This window comes from Bidens hawaiensis, unplaced genomic scaffold, assembly GCF_021521415.1.
Source record: "Bidens hawaiensis isolate Kalapana, Puna unplaced genomic scaffold, B.hawaiensis_p1.1 tig00008407_1, whole genome shotgun sequence".
In the NCBI taxonomy this organism is placed as follows: domain Eukaryota; kingdom Viridiplantae; phylum Streptophyta; class Magnoliopsida; order Asterales; family Asteraceae; genus Bidens; species Bidens hawaiensis.
Genome location: NW_027491597.1, coordinates 245,759 through 271,310, shown reverse-complemented (window position 1 = coordinate 271,310; position 25,552 = coordinate 245,759). Strand labels below are relative to the sequence as shown.

General features: G+C 34.7%; 3 protein-coding genes across 3 annotated transcripts; 1 reads left to right on the top strand and 2 right to left on the bottom strand.

The window, feature by feature from the left end:
* Positions 1 to 644: 644 nt before the first annotated feature.
* LOC143528990 (uncharacterized) lies at positions 645 to 7,820 on the top strand. Its single transcript, XM_077024882.1, has 9 exons — positions 645 to 2,673; positions 2,769 to 2,912; positions 5,054 to 5,125; positions 5,667 to 5,708; positions 5,793 to 5,882; positions 5,961 to 6,068; positions 6,310 to 6,402; positions 6,502 to 6,581; positions 6,990 to 7,820. The coding sequence occupies exons 1-9, from the start codon at positions 1,429 to 1,431 to the stop codon at positions 7,507 to 7,509; spliced, it is 2,394 nt and encodes a 797-aa protein (XP_076880997.1). The 5' UTR covers positions 645 to 1,428; the 3' UTR covers positions 7,510 to 7,820.
* A 4,297-nt stretch (positions 7,821 to 12,117) lies between these two features.
* On the bottom strand, positions 12,118 to 16,926 carry LOC143637751 (KIN14B-interacting protein At4g14310-like). The gene is made up of 3 exons (XM_077105067.1): positions 15,019 to 16,926; positions 13,536 to 14,146; positions 12,118 to 12,790 (listed from the first exon to the last, which is right to left on the bottom strand). The coding sequence occupies exons 1-3, from the start codon at positions 16,708 to 16,710 to the stop codon at positions 12,265 to 12,267; spliced, it is 2,829 nt and encodes a 942-aa protein (XP_076961182.1). The 5' UTR covers positions 16,711 to 16,926; the 3' UTR covers positions 12,118 to 12,264.
* A 3,600-nt stretch (positions 16,927 to 20,526) lies between these two features.
* On the bottom strand, positions 20,527 to 21,620 carry LOC143637731 (uncharacterized). Its single transcript, XM_077105050.1, has 4 exons — positions 21,473 to 21,620; positions 21,276 to 21,382; positions 21,156 to 21,192; positions 20,527 to 20,963 (listed from the first exon to the last, which is right to left on the bottom strand). Exons 1-4 carry the CDS (start codon positions 21,516 to 21,518, stop codon positions 20,707 to 20,709), a joined length of 447 nt encoding a protein of 148 aa, XP_076961165.1. The 5' UTR covers positions 21,519 to 21,620; the 3' UTR covers positions 20,527 to 20,706.
* Positions 21,621 to 25,552: the final 3,932 nt, after the last annotated feature.

The following is a 25,552-nucleotide window of genomic DNA, read 5'->3' as shown; positions in this document are numbered from 1 at the left end:
AATTATGTATGGTTTAATTTAATTTAGTTTTTAAATTGAACTTGATGTTCATCTTGGTGAATTGGAGGTTTTTGTAAGATTTTATATAATAGTTTGCTTTTAATTTAATGTGTGGATTAGAAACCTTACTCTGTTTAATATTTTAGACTGTTGCAAAAAAAAGTTGAAAGAGTCGTTGCAATACCGGATTAAAATTGTAATGTTAGACATTCTAATTAAATAGACGCCCGTCATAATATACATGTCATAAAAAACTAACTACAATAACATGAAAGTCTAAATGTCTAGCGAGTTTGTCGCAAGAACTCTTGACAATGGACTCCGTTTTTTTAACAATACACTGGTGTAATGGTTTGATGCACTATCATTGTATTTAATACGTAAAATACAAATATAATTTTCTTAACACAACACGACTCATATCATATTAAAATATAATGGTATAAGTTTTATTAATCGAGGTGAATTAAAGGTACATTGAAACTTTAGGAAATATTTTTGTAAACGATGATAATTTGATTAAGGAAGTAGGAAGCTAGATGAATTCATTGTTATACACATTTGCATCACTAATTACGACGAAAATCAACTTATGAAGTTAAACATCCCGTGTCAGAAACAATTATATTAGTGAATCAAACCTATAAAATATGAACTTTCAATCATTTAATAAGACTGTGTGTTGTGGTGCTTCATCGCAATGATATATCCAATATTTTTTTATATAGGTTCACCTTTTTTCGGTATTCAAATTTCACACAATCAAACGTAAAATTTTGTTTGATACCGTTGAGCTATAGACCCTTTCTGTTAAAGGGAGCCAGCTGATAACACCATTTACCCAATCTCGACTAGCAAATGTAACTAACTAACTATGAATATAACTAACCATATAAGTGAAACTTCAAGGGTTCTTAATGTCAAACAGTTAAAAAGTACAGGCATCAAAAGTACCAAAATAAGAAAAGTACAAGTACCTGAATTGACAAAAATAAAAAAAACTAAAGAAGCAACGAACCTAAACGATTGCGGCCAGACAGACAGCAGCGATAAGGAGGCGACCACGTAGCCGTTACACCGCCGTTAAACCTCTAATCGCCGCCACCGCCACCGCCACTGCCGTATCCGCCGCTTCATCCTTCGTCGGATTAGGTAACCTATTGATTCCTTTCAGTCGATTCATTTTATACTCATTTCTATTATGTTCATATTAGTTACTATCAGTTCCTTATAAATGTTTTAATAATTTAATGATATTGTATGATTGATGTTGAATTTGATTACAGTATCTGGTATCATTTCTGATCATTAGTTTATCACTCACATGAATTGCAGTGTTAGGGTTTGGGATAGGGTTAGGGTTTACTTGAACATTAAGCATCCTGGATTAGCTGAGATATTGCTAGGTCTGAACATTTTGTTTATAGCATGATGAGAAGGCCTACTGGGCACAAGGAGAGGTATTCAGTTAAATCTGAGATCTCGAGGATTGACCGTAATGACGGCACTGCTGCACGGACGAGACCTTTTAGTTTTGATGAGATCATGCTTAGAAGGAAAAACAAAAACAAAAGGCAATCTGAAAGTGTTAAAGATCAAGGAGTTGTCTTGGAGAGAGTTTATGGTTATGAAGAGTCGGATAGATACAGACGTAGGGACATTGTTGATGGTGGTGAAAAACATGCTTCCAAGGAGCATTTAAAAGTAGTTTCACGCACGAAAGAGAAAGTAGTGGAAAGTGAATATAAAGAAAGTTATAGTACTCATAGAAGATCCAGGGTTGATGATGATAGTGCGAAAGATGGTAGGAAAGAAAGAGGTGGTCATGAGAAGAGAAAGAATCAAGATAGGGTGACTGATGACTTTGATCATGAACATGGAAAGAGACATAGTAAGGATTATCCTGTTAAAGACAGGGATAGGGATAGAGGCAAATCTGAACATGTCAGTAAGAGGAGTCATACTGTATATGATGATATCGGGAAGAAACATGAATTAAGAAAGTGGAATGATCCCACCACTTCAGAGAAGAAGGAAAAAAGGTCGACCAAGGAATCTCGTCATGAAGACTTACAGTCAAGAAGCAAACGTTCTAGGAGTAGAGAGCATGAGAAGGATAAAGGTAAAAGGTCTAAATCGCCCTCACCAAGGGGACAAAAACAAAGACATTATGATGCACGAGGGCACGAAGAGCCATCCTCACATTCGTCAAAAGATGTGAAGAAGGTTTCAAATAATGGATCAGATAACAAGATTAAAAGACACGATACATCTTCAAGTCGGCTTGGTGGCTATTCACCAAGAAAAAGAAGAACTGAAGTTGCTGTTAAAACTCCAGAGAAAAAGAACGCTGGATGGGATTCTTCGCCACCTGTCAAGATGGAAAGCAGTTTGCCTTCTTTAAACAAAACCGAACCTTCTAATAACAGTCTGCCCATCACTCCAAGCATCCCATTGCCGAACTTTGGTGTTATATCCAGCATTGCATCAACATTGAATGTATCTGTTGACTCAGTTCAACTGACTCAAGCAACACGACCTAAAAGGAGGATTTATGTAGAAAATTTACCATCTTCAGCCTCTGAGGCTGCAGTAATGCAATGGCTAACTGGCTACCTTCGACCATTTGGACTTACTAATGTTCAGAGCACGAGTCCTTGTATTAGCTGTATTGTAAGTATATAATTCCAGATTTTAATATATTTTCATATTTGTGTCTATGAAAACGGATGGTTTTGAAGTTGTTGATTATCATGATTTTACTGCAGGTGAACAAGGAAAAGGGTCAGGCTCTTGTGGAGTTTCTCACACCTGAAGATGCTTCTGCTGCTCTCAATTTTGATGGGAAGTCGTTCTCTGGAAACATTGTTAGAATCAGGCGTCCCAAAGACTACGTTGAAGCAAAAGCAAGTGTAAGAACAATAGATTTTACTTACGATTTACTCATGTGTACTTGTTGCTTATCTTACTTATTAGTATGTCAAGCGAACAACACTAGATTTTTAGATCTATGAATTTAGGACGGACTTAGTACTTTGGGAACATGTGAAAATACCCAACTAGACTTTTGCTGAATTAGCTTATAACTCCCTGAACTTGATATTTATATGATTTACTTCCCTTATGTTCATTGAGAATGTCCGTTTTACTATGTTTAGGGATTTAATCATGCCAAAAAGGAACTTTTCATGAGGTTTTATTGGTTTAGTATTTAGTTATGCAAAGGAAGTACTTTTGATTGTTAAGAGTGTTTTTTTTGTGAAGTTGTATGGTTAAAGGATCACATCCTTAAAAAATAAAGTCCAGGGGCTTGCATGTGGCTTCAGTGAAAGTTCATTGGGTTTTTCAGCATATGCGTTTGTTTGGTGACTCTCTTTAACTAGAGTTCTAAACTCTTACAGTGAGTTTCTTAGAGAGCGAATAGTGACCAGCTTCCAGGGATGAATAATATTATTTCAAGGCCATCCATTTCAGTGTACCTAGAACCTGTCAATATGGTAGCCATGCCTGCAGGAAAAGTCTAGACCATATTAATTCTTGTATTAGATGCATGCAATATCTAATGGCCTTTAATTGCTAGATACTGATCCAAGATTATGGACATAAAGGAAAATTTATATTTGTAATGGCAACGACTGTGTCATTTTAGTTTGTAGTTTTTTGGATCAATAGAAGGATTTCTAAGTTTCAAGCATAATATCTTATGAATACCTAATTTTAAGTACCTACAGTGTTGATGACAAAAAACATCAGCACACATGTATAAATATCCCCTTAAAATGCTCGGTTAAGGACCCGAGACAGTAATGAGGTATGTCGCACTACTATAAAGGCCTACACTTCTTTGTAAATAGCTTTTGTTGTTTATGTTTCTTTTGTTCTGAATTTTTGTTCTGTTTTCTTTTTTAAGAAAAAAACAGGTGATCAAATCTCTTAAAAACACAATGACATCTATGTGAATGTTTCTTTCTTGCATTATAAGTTGACATGTATATCCATGGATTGTTTCAACTATATGAGATTATGAAGATGTATGTGTTATATGAGAGATTTTTTTTATTGTTGTGATTCAAATGTATTTATATTATATTGGGGGTGTCAAGGTGAATGCTTTCTAAGTATGATGACATAGAAGTTAACTTTAATGCCTTATTCTTTTGGTGTAATAAAAGGGAAGCTACTTATGACTTATGAGAGGGAAACATGGGTTGAACAACAATTTCGTTTATTTCTTGTCCTAGACTTGCTATTACAGAATGTGGGCCTAGTTTGTAGAATGTGGACAACAAAGCTATTACAGAATCTACTTTGGATTTCCTTAACTTGTTTCATGCCTAGTGGATACAACTTACAAGTAATTGTTGATTTTAGCTTAATTAGATTTAACTTAAGTACCACTTCCTTTTCGTCATTTTTTATTATTTCATTTTTTCCTTTAGAAATTTTTTTTTCTGACGATCGTGTTGGATTCTTAAATAGGCTGTTTATGTTGGGTTTATCATAATTCACGTTGATGGTGATGAAGTTGACTCCTAACATAAGAAGATTTTCAGGTGTAGTGTAGTATTCTTTTTGCTGAGTACAAAAACATATCATTGTAATGGCAATATCTATATCTTGCTATTGCAGGTGCCTCTTCTTTAATAGAATCTGGTACCATACCTAAATATCTTCTGCCATGTAATGAATCCGTCAGATTGCTTATATAGTTGTATGCACGTACTTAGATTTGTAAATATTCCAGTAGTTATATCGTTTTCCTATAGTTGGCCTTTTGTACAGCGTTGTTTATAATTTTACATTTTTTAGACCTAAGTATTTTTCTAGCATATAATGGAACTAGCAAATCGATATTAAAGCTGTAAACTTCCAATAAATATATTCTTTCTCTGTAGTTTTGATATTAGTATGGATATTGCTTGTTTATGTCGTCATGTCATCTGATAGCATAACATAGTTAGTATTTAAACACAGAGTAGTTGGTAATTTAGATGTGGTTGCTAAGGTTACTATTGATGTAGCAGGTTTTCAGACAGTTGCTATTTTCATGCAGACTGGTGTATCAGAGAAACCTGTGGCCGCAGCTGTTCCAGTTAAAAACATTGTTGAAGACTCTCCTAACAAGGTTTGCTTGTGAAGTCACTAAACTCTCTCTGTCTCTCTCTCTCTCTCTGTCTCTCTCTCATGTTCAGAACTGCTACTCTGAGAGAACTGCATAATGCACTTGTATCTATTGTTTTTGTTTGTTATACAGAAGACGGTTACATAAGCACCTACTCCACTATCTCATTAAATCATTAATGCTCAACTTACAAATGCTTTATGTGGTTCTCACAGTTTCAACATAACACTGGTTCTAGAAATAACGTGTCCCTATATATAACATGTTTTTGTATTATATATTAGACAAGTGAAATTCCTTATGTATTAACTTTTAATGCATGCGATTTCTTAACACGTTCTATTCGCAAATTTAGATTATTGCAGCATCTATTTTTTTAATCACATTTGGTTCATTATTATGTATAAATGTCTTAGAGCTTAGGCAAAAAGGTGTTTGGGGATCAACTTGACCCAACCCATTTTGGCAGGCACTAAGAATTGTACATAGGAACTAAGTATTATTATTCTTGCTTGTGATAACCTAATATGGATTTGTCTTGCAGATATTTATAGGTGGGATTTCAAAGATTATTACATCTGAAATGGTTAGCATCATTGCTTTTGTTTTTTGTTTTTCTTTCTCACTTTCTTTTTGAAGCATCTAATTAGCTATGGATAATGATTCATAGCTCATGGAGATGGCTAGTGCTTTTGGACCTCTAAAGGCATACCATTTTGAGGATAATGCACATCTTCATTGTCCATGTGCTTTTGTTGAGGTATAAAACTTTTATTATATTATTTTTATTTCCTGTGGTTCATATTTAATATTTTCATCAAATCAACTATTTTTGCAGTACTTTGATCAATCGGTGACTGTCAAAGCATGCGTGGGCCTTAATGGTATGAAATTGGGCGGGCAAGTTCTGACTGTAACTCAAGCAACTCCTGATGCTTCATTAGTGGTACACCATCATTTTTTTAATATATGGTTTAATACACAGGTGGCAATTTTGATCAGAATAGTGCATATGTATAAAATGGAGTTTTTAGTTCTCACAAAGAAGAGTTTTCTTATGATCCCACCCCTATACATATAATAAAAACAGAAATTTGGACGAAGGGTATTTTAAGTCAGCACTGTCCATGGGGTTTGACTAATTTGTTTAACCTATATGAGATTATTAATGACCAAAACATTATTAGGGAAATCATGGTGACCAACCGTTCTATGGAACTCCAGTGCATGCAAGGCCACTTCTTGAGAAACCTACACAAGTCCTAAAACTCAACAACCTGGTATGCGTTTCCGAGTTTGATTCTGATTTTGACTATCTTCTGTTTATTATTTAAATACTTTTTATTCTTATATATGGTTTTTCTCTTCATGTGGCATAGCTGGACCCACACCGTCTACCATCACTTTCTGAGTCGGAATTGGAAGAGATACTTGAGGATATACGCTTAGAGTGTACCAGGTCTAACACAAGCACACTTGAGTTTTTCTAGTACGGGTCAGGCTGGGTTGGGTTGATCAGCTAAAATTTTTATTTATCTCTATTTTAGAAATTATGAATAATGAATGAATTTATATTTTGATCATAAAAATACCATTACAATGATAATCAAAATCTTTAAATAAAATAATTAAGAAGGTTGTACGCATTAAAAGTGTACTGTGTAACTTTCAACCCCTTTTGATCCATTTAACGTATTCCCTTTTTAGCTTTGACTTAGTCAATTTAATACATTTGGGACAATACGTAACCCTAATCAACCCAGTTGTATCATGTATGCATTAAGCAACATGCGAAGGGGAAAAGGTAAACTTATGGCCTTATGGGTTAGGTTTAATCTTGTGTGATATTTTCAAAAATAATTTGCAGGTTCGGTGTGGTCAAATCAGTCAACGTCATCAAGCAAACCAACACGCCCACAACCTCAGAAGCAGTCATAATAAGTCAAGAAGCTAGCCCCGTGCTGGATGAAATAACCACAGAAGCTAATCCCATGATGGATGAAGAAACCAAGCCTCCATTCAGTGACAATAAAATGCGGAGCCATGAAGAACCTGTAGACGAAAATAACTCTCATAATAAACCTGAAAAGGTAAACGGGGCTGATGGCATCATTGGTAATAAACATGAAAACAAGACGGGAGAAGATGAAACATGTGATAATATTGAGACAGAAAATAGATCACTAGAAGTAGAATCACATGATACTATGAACAACATATCTGATCTTATTGATGCTTTTGAGGTGGGATGTGTATTGGTGGAGTACAAAAGAACAGAAGCTTGTTCCATGGCTGCACATTGTTTACATGGTCGGGTTTTCGATGGAAGAAGTATGAGTGTAGAATATGTTGCATACGGTATTTATCGGACCAAATTTCAGAAGTGAGCTTTTTGTAGTATTTTTGAGTGTGTAGTTTTCGTCTAACCAGTCAATTGACATTCATGGGCTAGTTTTTAAGTAGTCTTAGGATGGAAACAAAGGATGTACTGTATTGTTTCATTGGATTTTTTTTATTTGTCAAACTTATATAACTTTGTAACTTTTGATTTAGTAGAGTATTAATAATGCGCGGTGTATGGTTTCTGTAGCAAGTTTAAACATAGGGTTCAGCTCGTTTAATTTAAGCTTATAAATTTAAATGCGACTTTTTTTAGTTATTTATAGTGTGTTTAGTACTGTCAGTGTATATAGCGGTTTCTCTTTTAAGTAGTTGAAGTTGAGGGTTTAAAACTTGTGCCATTTATTTATTATGTTAATTTTTTTTTATCTTAATTCTATATATAATCATGCTTATATTTATTATGTAACTGCGTGACTTCGTGGTATCATGTTTTATTCTTGTTTAGATTTGAGTAGGGATGACAATGGAACGGGTTTAAGTAAATTCCCAAACTAATTTAGATTTTAAGTTTCCTGCTCAACATGTGTAGAAAACATTACTGGTTTTTATGTTAAAAATGTAACAAGCTCTAAAATTTGTTTATTATAGCTGAACTATGATCATCTTTTAATTGCTTTTACATAAAAGCTTGTGATTATTCTTACAGGCCAATTATTTTTGTAATCACTTTTGATATATTTTAAAAATGAATTTAGCAACTTTACAAAAATTACCAATCAGTCGACCTAGATCAGGATCATGAGAGAACCTTTTTAAAATTGAGAACTATGAGAACTATTTTGGACCACAAAAAATCTAAAAATAAAAAAAAAATCATAAAATAAAATAAAACACAAAAATCAAAAAAGTAAAAAAACCAAAATTCTTATTTTATCATCCCGGTTTCATATAAAAAAAACTCGGTTTAGCTAAATTATATACACATATGTATAATATATACATATATGTACATTTACATGTTTTTTATACACATGTGTATAATTTAAGATAAATGATGCTGTGCATATGTGTATATTACGTAACTAAAGATTAAATAAAAATATACATATGTGTATAATACAACGTTTTTTTTATTTTTTTTCAAATTTTTTTTATTTTTTTTAATGAAACTGGAATGAAATATAAGAATTTTGGTTTTTTTACTTTTTTAAAATTTTTATTATTTTTTGATTTATGATTTTTTTAAATATTTTTTAAAAGTGTTTTTAGTGGTCAAAATAGTTCTCAATTTGCAAAGGAATCTCTTATTATCCTTTCCCCCAGTTGACCTAACTTATTTAAATATGTTACTTAACCTATTCCTCTTGTCTATTTTATATCCTTATATTTGTTCCCTTGCCATCTTTGGGATAGTGGTGGTGTAATTTTCTAAGCTTCGTTTGGCACCATAGAGTACTTGATAGAAATAGAAAACTTTGACGTGATGTGATGCCAAGATGTTCGATCATTTTAATATAATTAAGTATTAACAAAACACATTATATATATACATTTATATATAGCTTCTGGTTCTTAAATCTGTTCCGACCAGTGACCCAGTAAGACGGTCGGTTTGCTATCCGATTCGGTTATGAAAACATTGGTCTTAAGTGGATCTTGCGTGAGTTATGGGTGATAGCCCCATCATGGGTTTGTAAATGTGATTTTTTAATAATAATGAATGGAGCAATGAATACGCCAGATTGATATTGAAGGTCGTCTGAAACTGTAAGTTGGTGGGAAGATGGTCATAAATATAACGGGGAAATCAACAATGGTAGAAAGTATGTAATTAATATTGCGGCGTCTTATGAGGAGAGAATATATGAAGGTGAAATGTTGAAGATCTGTATTATAATGTGATATAGATAATATGTGTGTTTTTAATAATATTTCACATCTAATTTGATTTTTCTTTATAAACTTGTACTCATTAACTTTATAAAAGTCCAAGTTAGCTACAATATAACATATTTTTTGATTTCGTAAGTGGCTATGACATGTGTTTGAATGATCTGTAACTTTGATTGAATATATTTACGCACTTCGACTACCCGACGATAACACTCAGTCACACGTACCATCAGCCAAAAAGGCCTCATTCGAGTTGGAGTCATGGAATGCTTTATACACTATTATTATTATTCTAAGTTTTATAAACATCGATAAGTATGTTTTAAACCAAAAAATATAAAATAAAATCGACAAAACAGAACTGCTCCCTCTTTTGAATAATAATAATAATAATAATAATAATAATAATAATAATTAATTATTATTATTATTATAATAGTAATAATAATAATTACTAAGTTGCCACTCAATAAAAACCCACTCCTCTTAAATTGCAACAACATTCATTCTCCCATTTTCTTCCAATCTCATCTCCCATATAAAAACCCCCCAATCTTCTATCCGCCACCGTCCACCACCTCCGTCCATCACCACCGTCCACCACCGCCTGCATCACAGACTACTCTCATCTAAACAAATAAACCGTCTGTGTACCGGATCTACCAGATTCTCATCAAACCCTAATTTTCAATTTTTCATTTCCTTTTTTACCATTTTACCCCTCACACTTTCATGTATTTACCTTCCCTGCCATCCTCTGTTTCACTAATCTCACTTTCACCATAATCACTTAACATTTCACTAATTTCACTACAAACTCAATACAATGAACAATAATCAACGTCCGTACGGAAGCTTACCTCACGGAGCATCGAGGTTAAAGCGTAAGGACCGCGACTCATCACTTCCTCCGGCGAAACGACCACCGCAACCGCCACCACCGCCGCCGCGTGCTTCGGTTGCTTCATCCACACGAATCACGAATTCGAAAAGCGCAACGAATAAGGTGTTAGCTGGATACATGGCGTATGAGTATCTGACGAAAGGAACAGTGTTAGGTCATAATTACAAGCTGGAAGCTGAAGGATCTGATAATGATAATGATATGAATATGAATATGAAGGTGAATGGAAAGGAGAGGTATGAGGAGGTAACGAGCTTACTGATGATGATGAAAACGGACGGTGGAGATCATATTTCAGGTATTGTCAATCCTACAGAGCTTCATCGATGGATTGGAATGTAATATTAATATCAATGCTAATGCTGCATTTTGATGATTCGTTCGTGTTGTTGATTTTGAAATGATGATGTGAAATTAGGGTTGAATTCAGTCTTAGAAGAAGATTCTGATATAAAAAAAAAAGTTGTGGTTGAAATTTTGTGCTTTCAGTTGTGCGTGGACTTGTCCAACTGACGTCAAATTAACGGTTGACTATATAAATAAAAGGTGTATGTATAGATTTAAAAGGGGAAATAACTGAGATCAAGTCATCGTAATAACGAGTATTTTATTCTATTTAATTTGGTATAACATATTTTTAAAAAAATAAAAATAGTTTTGTATTAAAATGTTATGCTTGATTAAAAATCTTGAGGAAAAGAATACTCTACGGTTCAGGGGTTACACCATCACTCTAGCGTCAACATATACACGTATTTCTCTCTCTCTCTCGCGTCAACGTAGACGTTTCCTCTAAAATTTGTCACGTGCCATACACTGAATTGTGTTGTTTCCCTTGAAATCCATGCAAGCCGAAAGTTGCCAATGTTTATTTTGACAATAGTCAATGTTCAATTTGGTGATTTTCCATGTATGTTTCTTTAATAAAAGATATTTGTATATCTATGTTGAGTTCTTTCTTAAAGGACTTACATTTGACAACCCACTTATCGACTATTTTAGTTTTTTAAACTGTAATCCTTTTTATTTACAAAGTATAATATTTATAGGCATGTTATTTTATTTAAAATACCCCGCTGGCGATACCTAAAACATAAAATAATAATATTGGTTCTCATGGCGGCGATGCGAGCATTACAAAAGTGAACATATGGCTATAATAATAATATACGCACTTACCCACACACATGTATTGGGTATAACACATATAGGAATAATTCAATAAAATTAAATATTATTATATATAATTATAAAAAGTAACTAAATAATATTATTCGGGTTTGAATCAAATGCAAAGAAAATTAATGTAATAATCGAACAACTTGAAGGATTTGCTAAAGTTTGTCGATGACATTATTTGGGATTTAGAATTTCATAACCAACATGTTTCGGTTACAAAGGTTAAAGGTTATTTCGGTCGTTGGGAACTTTGATTTATTTGATTCATATAATTGCTACAATATTATATAGAAAATATAGAGGCTCTACACTGTAACATGAATGCCCTAAAAAAATACTTGAGAGAACACATTATCGTCTAACCCGACCCGGACAACTTTACATGTTTATTCACGTATATTCTATGGTTAGGATTTGATTGTAACATATGCATCAATGTCGAAGTCTCGTTGCCTCTTGAAAGTTGATGTTATTCTCGGCGGTAACTAGTGGTGCCTTGCTATAATTATAAAGCTTGTTATTAATAACATTCAAATTCTTTAAACAAAATGATCTAGGAGGATTTTCAACTAAAATAATACTATTATGTTATATATAGATAAATCACAAACTGAATCTAGTAAATAATTTAACCTCGACTAATAAAATGAAGCAAGACAAAGCTGCAAAATGCCCAAACTTATAGAAACAGATAACTTAAAACTGTCTTGGACATTACATACGAAAATGTAACAAAAAACCAAAAAACAGTTCATCAAACAGCAACAAACACACACTTGGTGACAAACATATATTACACAAACTTAAATACCACTAACACCACCTAAGACAAGTACTTCCAGTACGCAGGGCGATCTCTCGATATAAGCAAAGCTCGTGATCCCATATAATCAAACGTAGGACGGTATAAGTTATCCGGCCCAACAGTCTCTCTAACTGTTTCACCACTCGTTGACGGTTTCATTCCATCATCCTTCAATGCATCAAACACAAACAACCCAGAACCACACACACCCATGGTTACATTTGAGTTTCCCCAAACTTGTGTTATGGCTTTGTAATGTGGATGTGAGTTGGATTCGGGTAAGTTGTAGGTGGTTAATGGTTTCTGTTTGCGTAAAGAAAACTGTTGGATTTGGGAAGATGATGGTGGTTTTCTTGCTGTTGATGAGGAGGAGCCGCTGCATCCGAGGTAGATGGAGTCACCACGAGAGAAAACCGAGTGGGCAGTAATGCCGTGTTTGGGAATCTTGAGCCCGATTCCAGATGGATGACGGAAATCTAGAACGTTTATGGAATCTGATGTGCAGAATACACCATCATTGCCTTCTGCTTCTGATGAACTTACTCTGTATTGCAAAACATCAGTTCATTATATGATTGCATGCACGTATATATAGATATATACATACATGTATCAGAGGTGGCAATTTCGAACATGCCACTAAATAAGGTTTTGGGTTGGCATATATAACCCATTTAAAACATGGGTCATCTTCAGGGTTGACATGTTTAAATAAAACACAACCCAATACAGGTTGTAAACAAACCGAACGAATATTGAGCCTTTAGGTGGGAAGTTTGTTTAAGTCTGTTTATTTAATAAACGAATGAACATGAAAAAATTTTTGTTGTTCATTTAGTTAAATGAAAGAACATGAGCACGTCTCTTTCGCTTAATTTATGTTTGGTTGTGAATGTTTGTTTATATTTGCTTGCTTATGTTCGTTTATAATTGCTTGCTTATGTTCGTTTATATTTATTTGTTTACATATTTAATAATAAAAAAAGAACGGTGACAGTTTAGTCTAGTTATATGAAATTAAGATATCACCAATTACAATTTTAGTCTAGATTTATCAGCTTTTTGTTCCAACGTATTACTGTTCACGTTTCTTTAGCTCAATTAAGTTCGTTGTTTGTGTTCGTCTATTAACAAATGAATATAGACAAACACACACTCATTTTCTTATCAAACAAACACAAACAAGAAACTCAGTTCATTTAAATCTTAGTGTTCACTTGTTTGTTTGGTTAGCGTTAAACAAAGAAACAGGAACATTCAAACACACCAAAAATCAGTAAAAGGCGTACCTTTGACGAACTCCTCCACCAAGCTCAGCATCAGTATTATTCACATGAAGTGCTGTAATCTTTTTACCATTAGCAGAAACTGAAAGCAACCGTTCAGGCGTAAGCGACCCGACATCCCATAAACAAACACTATCCAACTCTGCCAAAACCACCTTCCCCCCGTTCCTCCATTGCACTGGGCTCGAATTCTCCATTTCCAAAACAACACTCTGCACATCCCACTTCATAATATGCTCTCCATCACGAACATCATATATCCTTACACCTTTCTGATTACTAGCCGTAGAAATAATAAGTGGACCGCAAGGTTTATACCACCATTGTCGGTTTTCTGGTGTCAAATTTGTTGAATCGTGTCTTCGATTTAAAACATTGTTGGATACTGGAGCGAGTGCAGTTCTTGTGTTGGTGAATCCCTCTTCTATGTGAAATGATTTGATTTCTTGGGTGTAAAAGTCCCATGAACAAAAGCCAGATTCCATGCTGTTTCCAGCAGATGCAGCCACAACATATCTTCCAGAACAACCGTCTGCACCCGGTGCACGAACTATCCAACAGTCTCTCCATAGGTTAGGTGAAATTGCAGCTGGTGCTTTGTATATGGATTTTTCCTGAACAAATGATGAATAATATTTTATAAAATAGTATATTGTGACATGTGGACACTACAACAACCACCGTAACCGGTAAATCTCACAAATAATCAAAGCGATCAGTAAATTCCATATGTGGACACCAAAGATAGCAAATTGAGCGGGTCAGACAAGTTGTGGTAGTTTTAATACATCTTATACAGATAACGCATTAAGTACGATTATATCAACTATAGTCTATATACTATGGTAATAAAAGTTTCAAGTTTAAGAAATTTAAAAGGTTGTATGTATAAAAATATGATGACTTTCAATATGTATGCCACGTTCTCTTTTTAGCTAAATTTTATAGCCTGACCCGTATGACGTGTTGGAGATGAAAAATTACCTAAATTGATGTATTCATAATTATATGTGTTAGAATTATCAGCCATATAGATCAAACTGGCCTTCATTTTACTCCAAAAAACAGTAAATGGCTGACAGAAATAGAATATAGCTGGAATAAGCATATTATACCCATGTGTAGCAGACAAGTTGAAACAATCATTATTAAATTTCTAGTTTACTATCCAGGGTTCCAAAATCGCAATTTGGATTTTTAACATACAAGTAGATTTGGAGTTGATATATGGCATCCCAACTTTACCTATCCTGGTATTCATAACAAACTATAGGAGTGTTTGGATGTTGTCATATGGGTTAAAATCGATTATCAAAACTTGAAGACAGTGTTTGGCAAAAACCTATTATGATTCTCATTCTCTTAACTATTTATGTAAAAATAATCAGATTTGAAAGAAAATGACAATCAAAAGAAATTACTTTGACATATGTCATCTACAACTAATGCAGCATGCTAGCACATGAAATAAATCAACATTTTGTACCTCAGAGTTGGCAACATCATAAAATGTGCATGAACCATCATCATGAGCAAGCAAAACCGACTCTCCCTCTGATACAAACCATCCTCCTGTAGAAGCCTTGTGACCAATCTCGTTCAACTGATTATTGAAACTATCATCTATCTCTTCTACATATATCATAACTGCCTTATTTTCTTCTTCATCGCAATCTTCAAGTGTTTCATTAGCTGTGAGCATTGTCTCAATATTACCTTTTCCACTAAAAGCGTTAAAAGAATCACGCCCTTTTGGATTTACAGTACCACCCGTTTCTTGAACTTTACATATCTCCAAATCACCCCTGATTGTAACTTTAGGTGCGATACATTTCTCAGCAGTGGCACCCAACAGTTTACCCTCCTGTTTTGTTTCAGTAACAGCTGAAACAACTTCAGTTTTAAGAGTCTCATTGCTTCCTGAAGGTGCCTTTAGTGTTGACCGGTCTCTGAGTAACTTATGATGAGGAAAGAACCTTGCTTCTAGTTCATCAGTATTAAATCCCTTAGCTGAACTTTTTGTATCACTTGACTCCTTAATTGAACTATCCTTTTCTTCCACAGCAATCTTCAAACTTTCACTTTCATTTACTTTATTTAAACCTTTTTTCTCCTTCTCACCACTTTCACCACTCACAACATCACCCATCGCCTTCTCAATTCCCACAACCGTTTCTTGAATATCAGAAAGCATCACTTTCGAAGCATCAGGATTGTTCAAATCCAGCATTTCCTTCGTCCTCTTAATATCCGAAGCTATCCTCTTAACTTTCTCTTCCAAAAACGCAAGCTTCCCATGCAGTTTACTCGGATACTTAACACTCGATTGTGAGCTCGTAACATCTTCACTCGCCCCCTTCTCTTTCAAACCATCAGAAGAACTACCTTTACCGAACTTCCCACTAGAGATACTAAAACTCAAACGAACACCATTCTCTTCCGTTTCACTTGCAATACTAGACCTTAAACCAGACGATTTCGACTTAAACTTCTCAAACAACTTAACACTCTCCGAAACTTTCATAACAGAATCTGGATTCGACTGAGTATTCGAAGCCTCCGGATGTGATATTATCTCTTTTTCGCTAACATTTTGATTTTTAACCGGTTTCGGCTTCGATTCTTTTAAAACCTCATTCTTTTTATCCAAACTCAAAACTGAAACTTTCGAGTTCGTAACTTTACTCTCGAAACCAGTTTTCGTAATCGGAAACTTAGACGACACCTTATTCTGCGGACCTGTCCTATCACTAACCCTACCCAATCTACCAGCACTAACACTTCTCTCACTTCTCTCATTTCGGTCACCCGAAACCCTAGAAACCCTAGCTTTACGAATATCAGAAGCAATCTTATTAAACTCGGAAGGACTAGAGCTTCTACCTGCTGTACGACCACTAGTCGACCACCTGGCGCGCGGCTCGGCGCCATCCTTATCGGCTCGAGCCATCGGAGGAACGATCGGCTTCTGCGGCTTCACGGCAGCACGAGTCCTTGAAGTGGCTCTGCAACTGTTAATGTTTTCCTTTCCGGCTGACATGTTTACAGATCCTGCACCACGGCAGATGACTCGTTCTGATACTGGAGTTGTGCTTCTGAATGTTTTTGATGCGGTGGACTTGGCGGCGCCGGCGCCGGTGCCGGTATCTTTTGGCCGGCGTACGACGGATGATGACATAGTGTTTGTATTAATTGAATAATAATAATAATAATAATTTATCGCTGAGTTTGCGAAGTGTTTGAGTGGATACTGATCTTGTGGTTATATGTTTTAGGGTTTGAAGGGGTTAATTTTAAGCGGGAAATGTGTTTTGGATTTGGATTTTGAACTTTTTTGTGTACCCGGTTTGATGGTTTTGGACATGACGTGTTATATGGTTGCACGTGACTTTCTTTTCTTTTTCTTTTATTAATTATTATTATTATTTTTTAACTAGAGTTTCGTCCTTTTTAACGTGGTGTGGTGATAACACATGGGTTTTTCAATGGCCGTTCAGGTTTGATCTCTGTAGATTATATTGTGAAGGTATAGGTGGTTTAAAGAAGGTAGATCTTGATTTTTGTGATCTTTGTTTCGTTCATGAGGGCATCTAGGTTTTACCACCGGTGGGGCTTCACTCGGGTGGGTTTTTTTCGTAAGACCATGCGTAGTCAAAAAATTATGAATGGCGCTTTGGCTAGCATTTTGGCGACGAACTTTGTGTACACAACGTGATGAATGAGGTATTTTGTGTGTGTGAGAGAGAGTGTGAGAGGAAGAAAGGAGGAGGGGCTAATTAGTTATTATAGAAAAATGGTGGTCATTTTACCACTACACTTGTTTTTGTAAAATGTTAAAACGTTGACTGGCGTTACATGACATAAAATACCTAGGGTGTTTTGTTTTGATTACACATAGTTTAAGTGGAGATAACTTTTAATCGCTTAAGAGCTTCGTATAACTAAGTTGAGTCAGCTGACAATGGTCTTTTGTTATTGGGTCATCCCGTATAAAATACCTAGACAATTATATGTTAGCTGGCCGTTAGAAAATAATAAGTAGTCTCATGAATGAGGATAGTCAATCCAATGGACACATGTCACCTATTACACTAGTTTCTTTTGGGCTTGAGCCACGCTCTTTTTATCAGCTCTTGTTGAGTTGTTTCCATATGGAAAATATATGTCAAATCCAAAATATAGATGATAACCTTTCTTTTGTCACAGTTTGCTATCCACTATTCAATTGAGTGTGGCCCATGGGCCAAGGGTCATACAGATCTTGGGCTTTAATTTGAGATATGCAATAGTTGATAAATCTATATACACACATAGTACAACAAAAAATTGTAACTGCAAAGGGGCACAAATGATCCAACTGTTTATCAACGACCTTGTGAGTTTGTGATCAAATATCAGGTGTGGGAGGTTGTATTGAAATCAACAGAGTGGGTGATTATCCTTTTGACAGGTGGTTCAAATGCTCGTACCAAAACATCAACATACGGGGAATATAACACGTCCAAGGTGGCTCAGATGCTCATACTCAAATCAATCTCAACGAAATAGATTACGAGTTTGAAACCTGAGCAGGAACTGGTTCATCCTCACTTGATGAATAACAAAAGGAAATAAACATAATCCTTAACTGATGTCGAATACGAAGAAAGTGTGGACAAAATATCAGATGTGGTGTCATATAATGATCAAGTCCATTTTACATTTACAACATGATTCACATTTCACCTCTCCCATGATAGTCTAATAAACATTTCATTTTAAAAGGGGTGACGACGCAGCTTTGCCTACTTATCCGCCTCTCTATTGTAATTGGATCATTTTATTATAATATTAATAGTTTATCGTATTAAAAAAATTATAATATTTTGTCCACACTAAAGGGAACGTTGTGTTTAGTAGGGTTTGCTATTCAGAAGGGGTTAGCGGCGCAGCTTGTTGCCCGTCTATCTGCCGTTAGTCTGTAATTGTCCCGGTATAAAAGTTACTTATAACTAATAAAAAAAATTTATGTAAAAAAAATTATAATTAAAACTTTGATAAGTTTTAAGTATATGGAATCATGGATGATGTATTTATAAAAGGAAAATTGGTTTTAAATAATCTAAATTATGGCCTATTGGTAAATATCTATCCCAACTTTACACTTGCCTGCTGGCAGTACCAACTACTTGTGTATTTGTTTTTAACGGGCCGCGAGTAACGGAAGTTAACTCCGTTAGTCTTTGTCTGACGTTGTCATCCCAGTTGGCAAAAACTTGATTACGTGGAACGTGACGTGACGGCTGACTGTGTATTATTATTATTATTATACTCCCCCATCTCCGATCACCACCACCCCTCGCCGGAACACACGACCACCACCATGTCTATCCCCTGCATCCAACACCGGAACCTATTACATGTAAACTTAACAAACACAAACTCACAACCACCATAACCGCCGGTTCAGTTAGTTACATTTCCGGCCACCACCACCGCCATGAAATCCGGCAACAAAATCAGCCAAATCGTCCGTCTCAAACAAGTCGTCAACCGCGCCGCCGCGTCCCATCCAGCGGCTCACTCGCCGTCTACGTCGGCTCCGACCACCGCCGGTTCGTCATTCCGACACGCTTCCTCAACCTCCCGGTCTTCGTCTCCTTACTCAACAAAGCCGAAGAGTTCGGATTCCAGTCCTCCGGCGGCCTTGTGCTCCCGTGCGACGTCGTTTTGTTCGAGAAGCTGGTCAACGTGTTGACCGCCGATGAACGGAGATTTGGCGCGTACGATTTGGATGAGTTCACGGCGATGTTTTCGGATTCCGGCGTGGAGTGTAGGCATGAGACGGTTCGTGATTGCCGGAGCTTTACGCCGTTGTTGAGGAGAGCTAGGGTTTGAATTGGAAGGTCAACGTTAGGGTTTTGACTTTTTGAAAATGTGATATATGTAGAAGAATCATCCTAGAACCATCCTTGAACCTGAGTTTTTTTTTTAATTGGAAAGGTTTGAATGAGATGAAGTTTATGAATGTTATTATTATTATTATGACTGGTTGCCACGCAAGCTGCCATGTAATCAGTTTCTTGACAACTAGGCATGCCACATCAGACAAAGACTAAGGAGTTAACATCCGTTAGTCATGGCCCGTTAAAAACAAATGCACAAGTAGTTGGTACTGCCAGCAGGCAAGTGTAAAGTTGGGATGAATATTTACCAATAGACCATAGTTTAGATTATTTAAAACCAATTTTCCTTTATAAAATGGATTTTGATCGATAATATACTCTCTTTTTTGTATCGGATAAAAGCTCGACTATATCGACGACAAACTAGTAAGTTCAGCTAAACAATAATATCATGTAAAGCATGACAAGGACAACTTCTGTTTCATAAGAAAAAAACATTTTTACATGGATACAAAATATATCTTACGTAAGTAAATTGATTCCAAATATTCAATAGAACAAATAATAGAATATAAAACTTGACGTGACTATATGAACTCAATTAATTTATTATTTAAAAAATGTTACACATGCATAGAACATTCTCATATATAATACATTTTTTTAACTCTGAAATCCTAAATTTTGCATTTGCAAATACTTAAACTCATCAACTTCATTTTAGAGGAACAAACACCGTATTAGTATCATTAGACCAATAAATCTGAAATCCTAAATTAATTTATTATTTAAAAAATGTTACACATGCATAGAACATTCTCATATATAATACATTTTTTTTAACTCTGAAATCCTAAATTTTGCATTTGCAAATACTTAAACTCATCAACTTCATTTTAGAGGAACAAACACCGTATTAGTATCATTAGACCAATAAATCATAGATATATTTTGGCAATTTGCTAATAAAAATAGTAAATCATAGATATAATGTTTGTCGCTAACATGTATATATATGACCGATTTTTAATGATTTTAACCATTGCAATAGTGAACGGGAAATTACATATTGAGATTAACCACTAAAACGCTACAATTCTCATTGTTGCATATGTGCAAATAAAAAAAGGAAAATACAAAACTTGATGACAATCATCTTCTAATGATTTATACATAAAACAATTTCCAGTCCTATAACACAACATAAGTTTGTTACAAATCATGCTATGGTGTTGTAAACATGATGGTTTTTTGGGTGTTTGTCGTTTAAAATACATCTCATTACTTTATCAATTGGTTTCATCAGCGATAGATGGATCTCGGCTTGATGTTCTCTTTTTCCTTCGGTTCTTTTTCGCCCCTGATTCTTGTGACCCTAACTCAGACTCTGTGGTCGAGTTTTTCGCCCTCCTACCGTGACTAGTTTCATCATTCAAGGTTTTCTTTCTTGGCTTTGCGTCTGAGTCCGAAGAATTTACTGAAATGTTAGAGCCTTGTTTCCTGGATTGCTTTGACTTGCCATGACGATCTGGAGTTTTCATCGAGTCTATATACTTACAAGTGAAAATAATTAACATGTTGAATATTTACCTATATACTCGATATGTACTTTTAATTATTATATATTTGTAACATTATAAAGTTTTTGAGAACGGTGTCTCCCAGTGAATATTTAAGGCGAATAGTCATGTTATGAAATCATTAGTTTTATTAAAAAGAATTGATCGTGTAAATATACCTGAAGTCCCGTCTGATGATCCTTGAAACTCATTCATCTGTCAAAAACGCAAAAACTATATTGTACCAAAAAGACAAAATTGAAATGAACGATCACAATATGATAAACACAGGGGATTACCCATGTTGGAGCACTAGAAGAAGGTCCATCGCAACCAATATGTGCAACATGTTTTACATCAGTGGGCGCCCCAATTTGTATCTCGGGTTCCTTGTCGTTTTCTGCCTCTGTAATTTCAAAGAACCCATGAGCCATAACATGAAACATATACAAATGAAACGCATATCATATCACGGTCAAAACACATAAAAATATACCAAATATTTCAGAGATGTAACGCAGGCCTTTTAATAAACCTTTCATGGCCGTGCCGATGAACAACAATGTTCAATTTGTAATCATAGAAAGGTTATCATCTTCAAATATAACAATTAGCATCCCTCGGTCTTTAATTCGCTATTCGTTAAAAAATTATAAAATGTAATTAGAACATGAAATTACGAACTCATGGGACACAATGTGCCAAGATGATCATTCTGATCAACAAGACAACAAGAAAATAGAAATAAAAATTTGAATAAAACTATAAAGGACAAAAGTTTAGTAAATCCGGAAACTAGGAAATGTTTTGTTACATATGGATGTCAACCATGAATGACCCCATTTTTAAAGGAACCGTCAAAATTTTATGGGCATTAAACATTTAAACCCATATTTTTGTACCCCATAAGAGTTTTTCTTCAATCATTTCAAGCATTTGTCGAATCCAGTCTAGCTTAAGTGTGCTTAAGTCCGAGTTTAAGCCTTTATTAATGAAACAAGCTCTAAATCGATGAGCTTCATATATTAGGCTTGTTAGACGACCAATAAGTATAAATGTGTTTTTACTTTATAAAAGTAATATAAATTGAACATATGATATGATACAATAAGATATAATCAATACAATAACATGCAATAATATATGAAGCATCAGAAGAATATATAATTAAATGATCAGTGACGAATGTAGGTTTTTTCAACATTATATATTTATATTAGTAATAACACGTTTTATAAATCTTCATTTCTATACATCATTTGCTTCTTTCAATCTTTCTCACACCATTTCAATAATTGTTCCTTTGTATTTAACATGTCTCCATATATAATAAGCTAGTAAGATAAAGTATACTTTATATACTTTTCAGAAAATGTTAATGTTAAAAATAATTATACTATATAGATAAAAATCAACTGTCGATGCCACAGTTGAGTTTTTGTTTAACTATTTATTGATTTAATTTCAATGGATAACCAAGCTTGTGGTTTGGTTGGATGGCTTAACCTATCTTTGTTATCTCTTGCCTAGGAGCCTAAGTTCGAGACCCTTTAGTATTAACTTTCAAATATGATTTTGTCTTTTTTCATTTAAAATATGATAATTATTTTGAAGTTTAGTTCATATTTGTAACGAAACGGATTCGTGCCAACTCACTGACGCAACACGCGTGATTTTTATAAATGTGTTAACTTGCTGAAATTATTTTTATGGGTTTAGTTTCGATATCATAACAAACATAGCCGATACCATCCCCCGAATTTGGGTCGATTCGCTACTGCAATGCCCATCTTTTATTGACTGAATAAACGTCGTTTGAAATATGTTATTTTTTTTGTATCATATGTTAAACGAGTTTCAATATTATTTTGGGCGTTATTAGTTTATTTTTAAGGCATAATGCATATACCGGCACAAATCTAATCGGTGGCGACAAAATTCGTGTCACTTTGATTATAAGTTGTTTGTGTCTGTATACTTTTTTGGCCGCTCAGAAACTTAATTTTTATTTAGTCCTGCTGATGTAAGGAACTTAACCGATACCAACTAAATTCGTGTCCCGCCATTGCAACGTGGCAGGTTTACAGTGGAGAAAATAAGTTTACCAAATTTGCAACGTTGCGCCGCCGTCGCCGCAACGCAGCGAGGTTTTTACCTAGTTACAATTAAAATGCACCTCAAATAAAAGTTACTTTTTCATCATGTTTCCTTTATATACTTTTTTCAACTTTTTCTCAACCCAAAATTTTCCTTTTTTATGCTTTTTTTCTTACTAAAACAACTTTTATATGTATTTATATGTAAAAGCTACAAAAAATATTAAGTAAGAAATAGTAGTTTATATGTAACAATGATTTTTTTACATGTAAAACACATAGGTTCTCAGTTTCACAATGAATTCTTACATATACAAGTGTAAAATCATTATAATTTTATAATAGTGTTAGGTTTGTGCCGTATAAGAAGTTTGTATCACCAACTATTTTCTTAAACAAGTAGATTTTGAATCCATGTATGAGTTATAATCTCGTAACAATTATTCTGTTTAATATCTATACAATTAAATAAATAAAGCTTATCTCTAGCCACGTGTCATTCATTTAGCCCACCCTCACTCATCTATTCCCGCCTATGTCCACAATCCATTTAGAAACCATTAACCCGGCCTGATTCTAATTGTTACCACCAGATCTTTCAAACAAACCCTAATTCATCCTTCATGTCCTCCTCACTGGTGTAATCAGGCTGTAGAATGCCTTCATCTCCGTTCGTCTCCTCTCCTGTGTTGCAGCCGCACCCACACCCGCCACCGCCATCGCCAACCCCGTTTTATCACCGGATTCCACTTCTCCGGTGTTGCAGCACCCGCCACCGCCACCGCACCAGCCACCGCCACCGCCGGTATGCTATAGTTTTTGCTTTCCGATTTGATTCGTTGTTCTTTAACTATTAATATAAACCTTAAATCGATTTGATTATGTATTTAGGCATTAATCGATTCCACTTCTCCGGTGTTGCAGCAGCATGTTCGGACCGCCGGTATGCTATAGTTTTTGCTTTCTGATTTGATTCGTTGTTCTTTAACTATTAATATAAACCCTAAATCGATTTGATTATGTATTTAGGCATTAATCAATTCCACTTCTCCGGTGTTGCAGCAGCATGTTCAGACCGCCGGTATGTTATAGTTGTTGCTTTCTCATTTGATTCGGTCTTCGTTAACTATTAATATAAACCCTAAATCGATTTGATTATGTATTTAGGCATTCATCGATTCCACTTCTCCGGTGTTGCAGCAGCATGTTCAGAGCGCCGGTATGTTATAGTTGCTTTCTCATTTGATTTGGTGTACGTTAATTATTTATAGAAACACTAAATCGACTTCATTATGTACTTAGGCATTAATTGATTAATAAGCGTCATCTTCGGTGTTCGTTAGTTATTTATATAATTAAGTTAGATCAAGTTATATTACTCTGTCATCAACTCGATTACATTCGATGTTCGTTAAATTTATTTTATATAAACACTAAACTAATTTCATTATGTATTTAGGCATTAATCGATTCCACTTCTCCGGTGTTGCAGCAGCATGTTCGGACCGCCGGTATGCTATAGTTTTTGCTTTCTGATTTGATTCGTTGTTCTTTAACTATTAATATAAACCCTAAATCGATTTGATTATGTATTTAGGCATTAATCGATTCCACTTCTCCGGTGTTGCAGCAGCATGTTCAGACCGCCGGTATGTTATAGTTGTTGCTTTCTCATTTGATTCGGTCTTCGTTAACTATTAATATAAACCCTAAATCGATTTGATTATGTATTTAGGCATTCATCAATTTCACTTCTTCGGTGTTGCAGCAGCATGTTCGGACCGCTGGTATGTTATAGTTGTTTTCTCATTTGATTTGGTGTTCGTTAATTATTTATATAAACACTAAATCGACTTCATTATGTACTTAGGCATTAATTGATTAATAAGCGTCATCTTTGGTGTTCGTTAGTTATTTATATAATTAAGTTAGATCAAGTTATATTACTCTGTCATCAACTCGATTACATTCGCTGTTCGTTAAATTTATTTTATATAAACACTAAACTGATTTCATTATGTATTTAGGCATTAATCGATTCCACTTCTCCGGTGTTGCAGCAGCATGTTCGGACCGCCGGTATGTTATAGTTGTTTTCTCATTTGATTTGGTGTTCGTTAATTATTTATACAAACACTAAATCGACTTCATTATGTACTTAGGCATTAATTGATTAATAAGCGTTATCTTCAGTGTTTGTTAGTTATTTATATAATTAAGTTAGATCAAGTTATATTACTCTGTCATCAACTCGATTACATTCGCTGTTCGTTAAATTTATTTTATATAAACACTAAACTAATTTCATTATGTATTTAGGCATTAATCGATTCCACTTCTCCGGTGTTGCAGCAGCATGTTCGGACCGCCGGTATGTTATAGTTGCTTTCTCATTTGATTTGGTGTTCGTTAATTATTTATACAAACACTAAATCGATTTCATTATGTACTTAGGCATTAATTGATTAATAAGCATCATT

Coding starts and splice junctions, on each gene's coding strand:
- LOC143528990 (XM_077024882.1), top strand. CDS start 1,429: ATGATGAGAAGGCCTACTGGGCACAAGGAGAGGTATTCAGTTAAATCT. Junction 5,709..5,792: donor AGATTATTACATCTGAAATG/GTTAGCATCATT, acceptor AATGATTCATAG/CTCATGGAGATGGCTAGTGC. Junction 5,883..5,960: donor GTCCATGTGCTTTTGTTGAG/GTATAAAACTTT, acceptor CTATTTTTGCAG/TACTTTGATCAATCGGTGAC.
- LOC143637751 (XM_077105067.1), bottom strand. CDS start 16,710: ATGTCATCATCCGTCGTACGCCGGCCAAAAGATACCGGCACCGGCGCC. Junction 14,147..15,018: donor ATGATGTTGCCAACTCTGAG/GTACAAAATGTT, acceptor TCATTTGTTCAG/GAAAAATCCATATACAAAGC. Junction 12,791..13,535: donor GGTGGAGGAGTTCGTCAAAG/GTACGCCTTTTA, acceptor TTTGCAATACAG/AGTAAGTTCATCAGAAGCAG.
- LOC143637731 (XM_077105050.1), bottom strand. CDS start 21,518: ATGAAAGGTTTATTAAAAGGCCTGCGTTACATCTCTGAAATATTTG. Junction 21,383..21,472: donor TTACATCTCTGAAATATTTG/GTATATTTTTAT, acceptor TTGAAATTACAG/AGGCAGAAAACGACAAGGAA. Junction 20,964..21,155: donor ATCATCAGACGGGACTTCAG/GTATATTTACAC, acceptor GTAAGTATATAG/ACTCGATGAAAACTCCAGAT.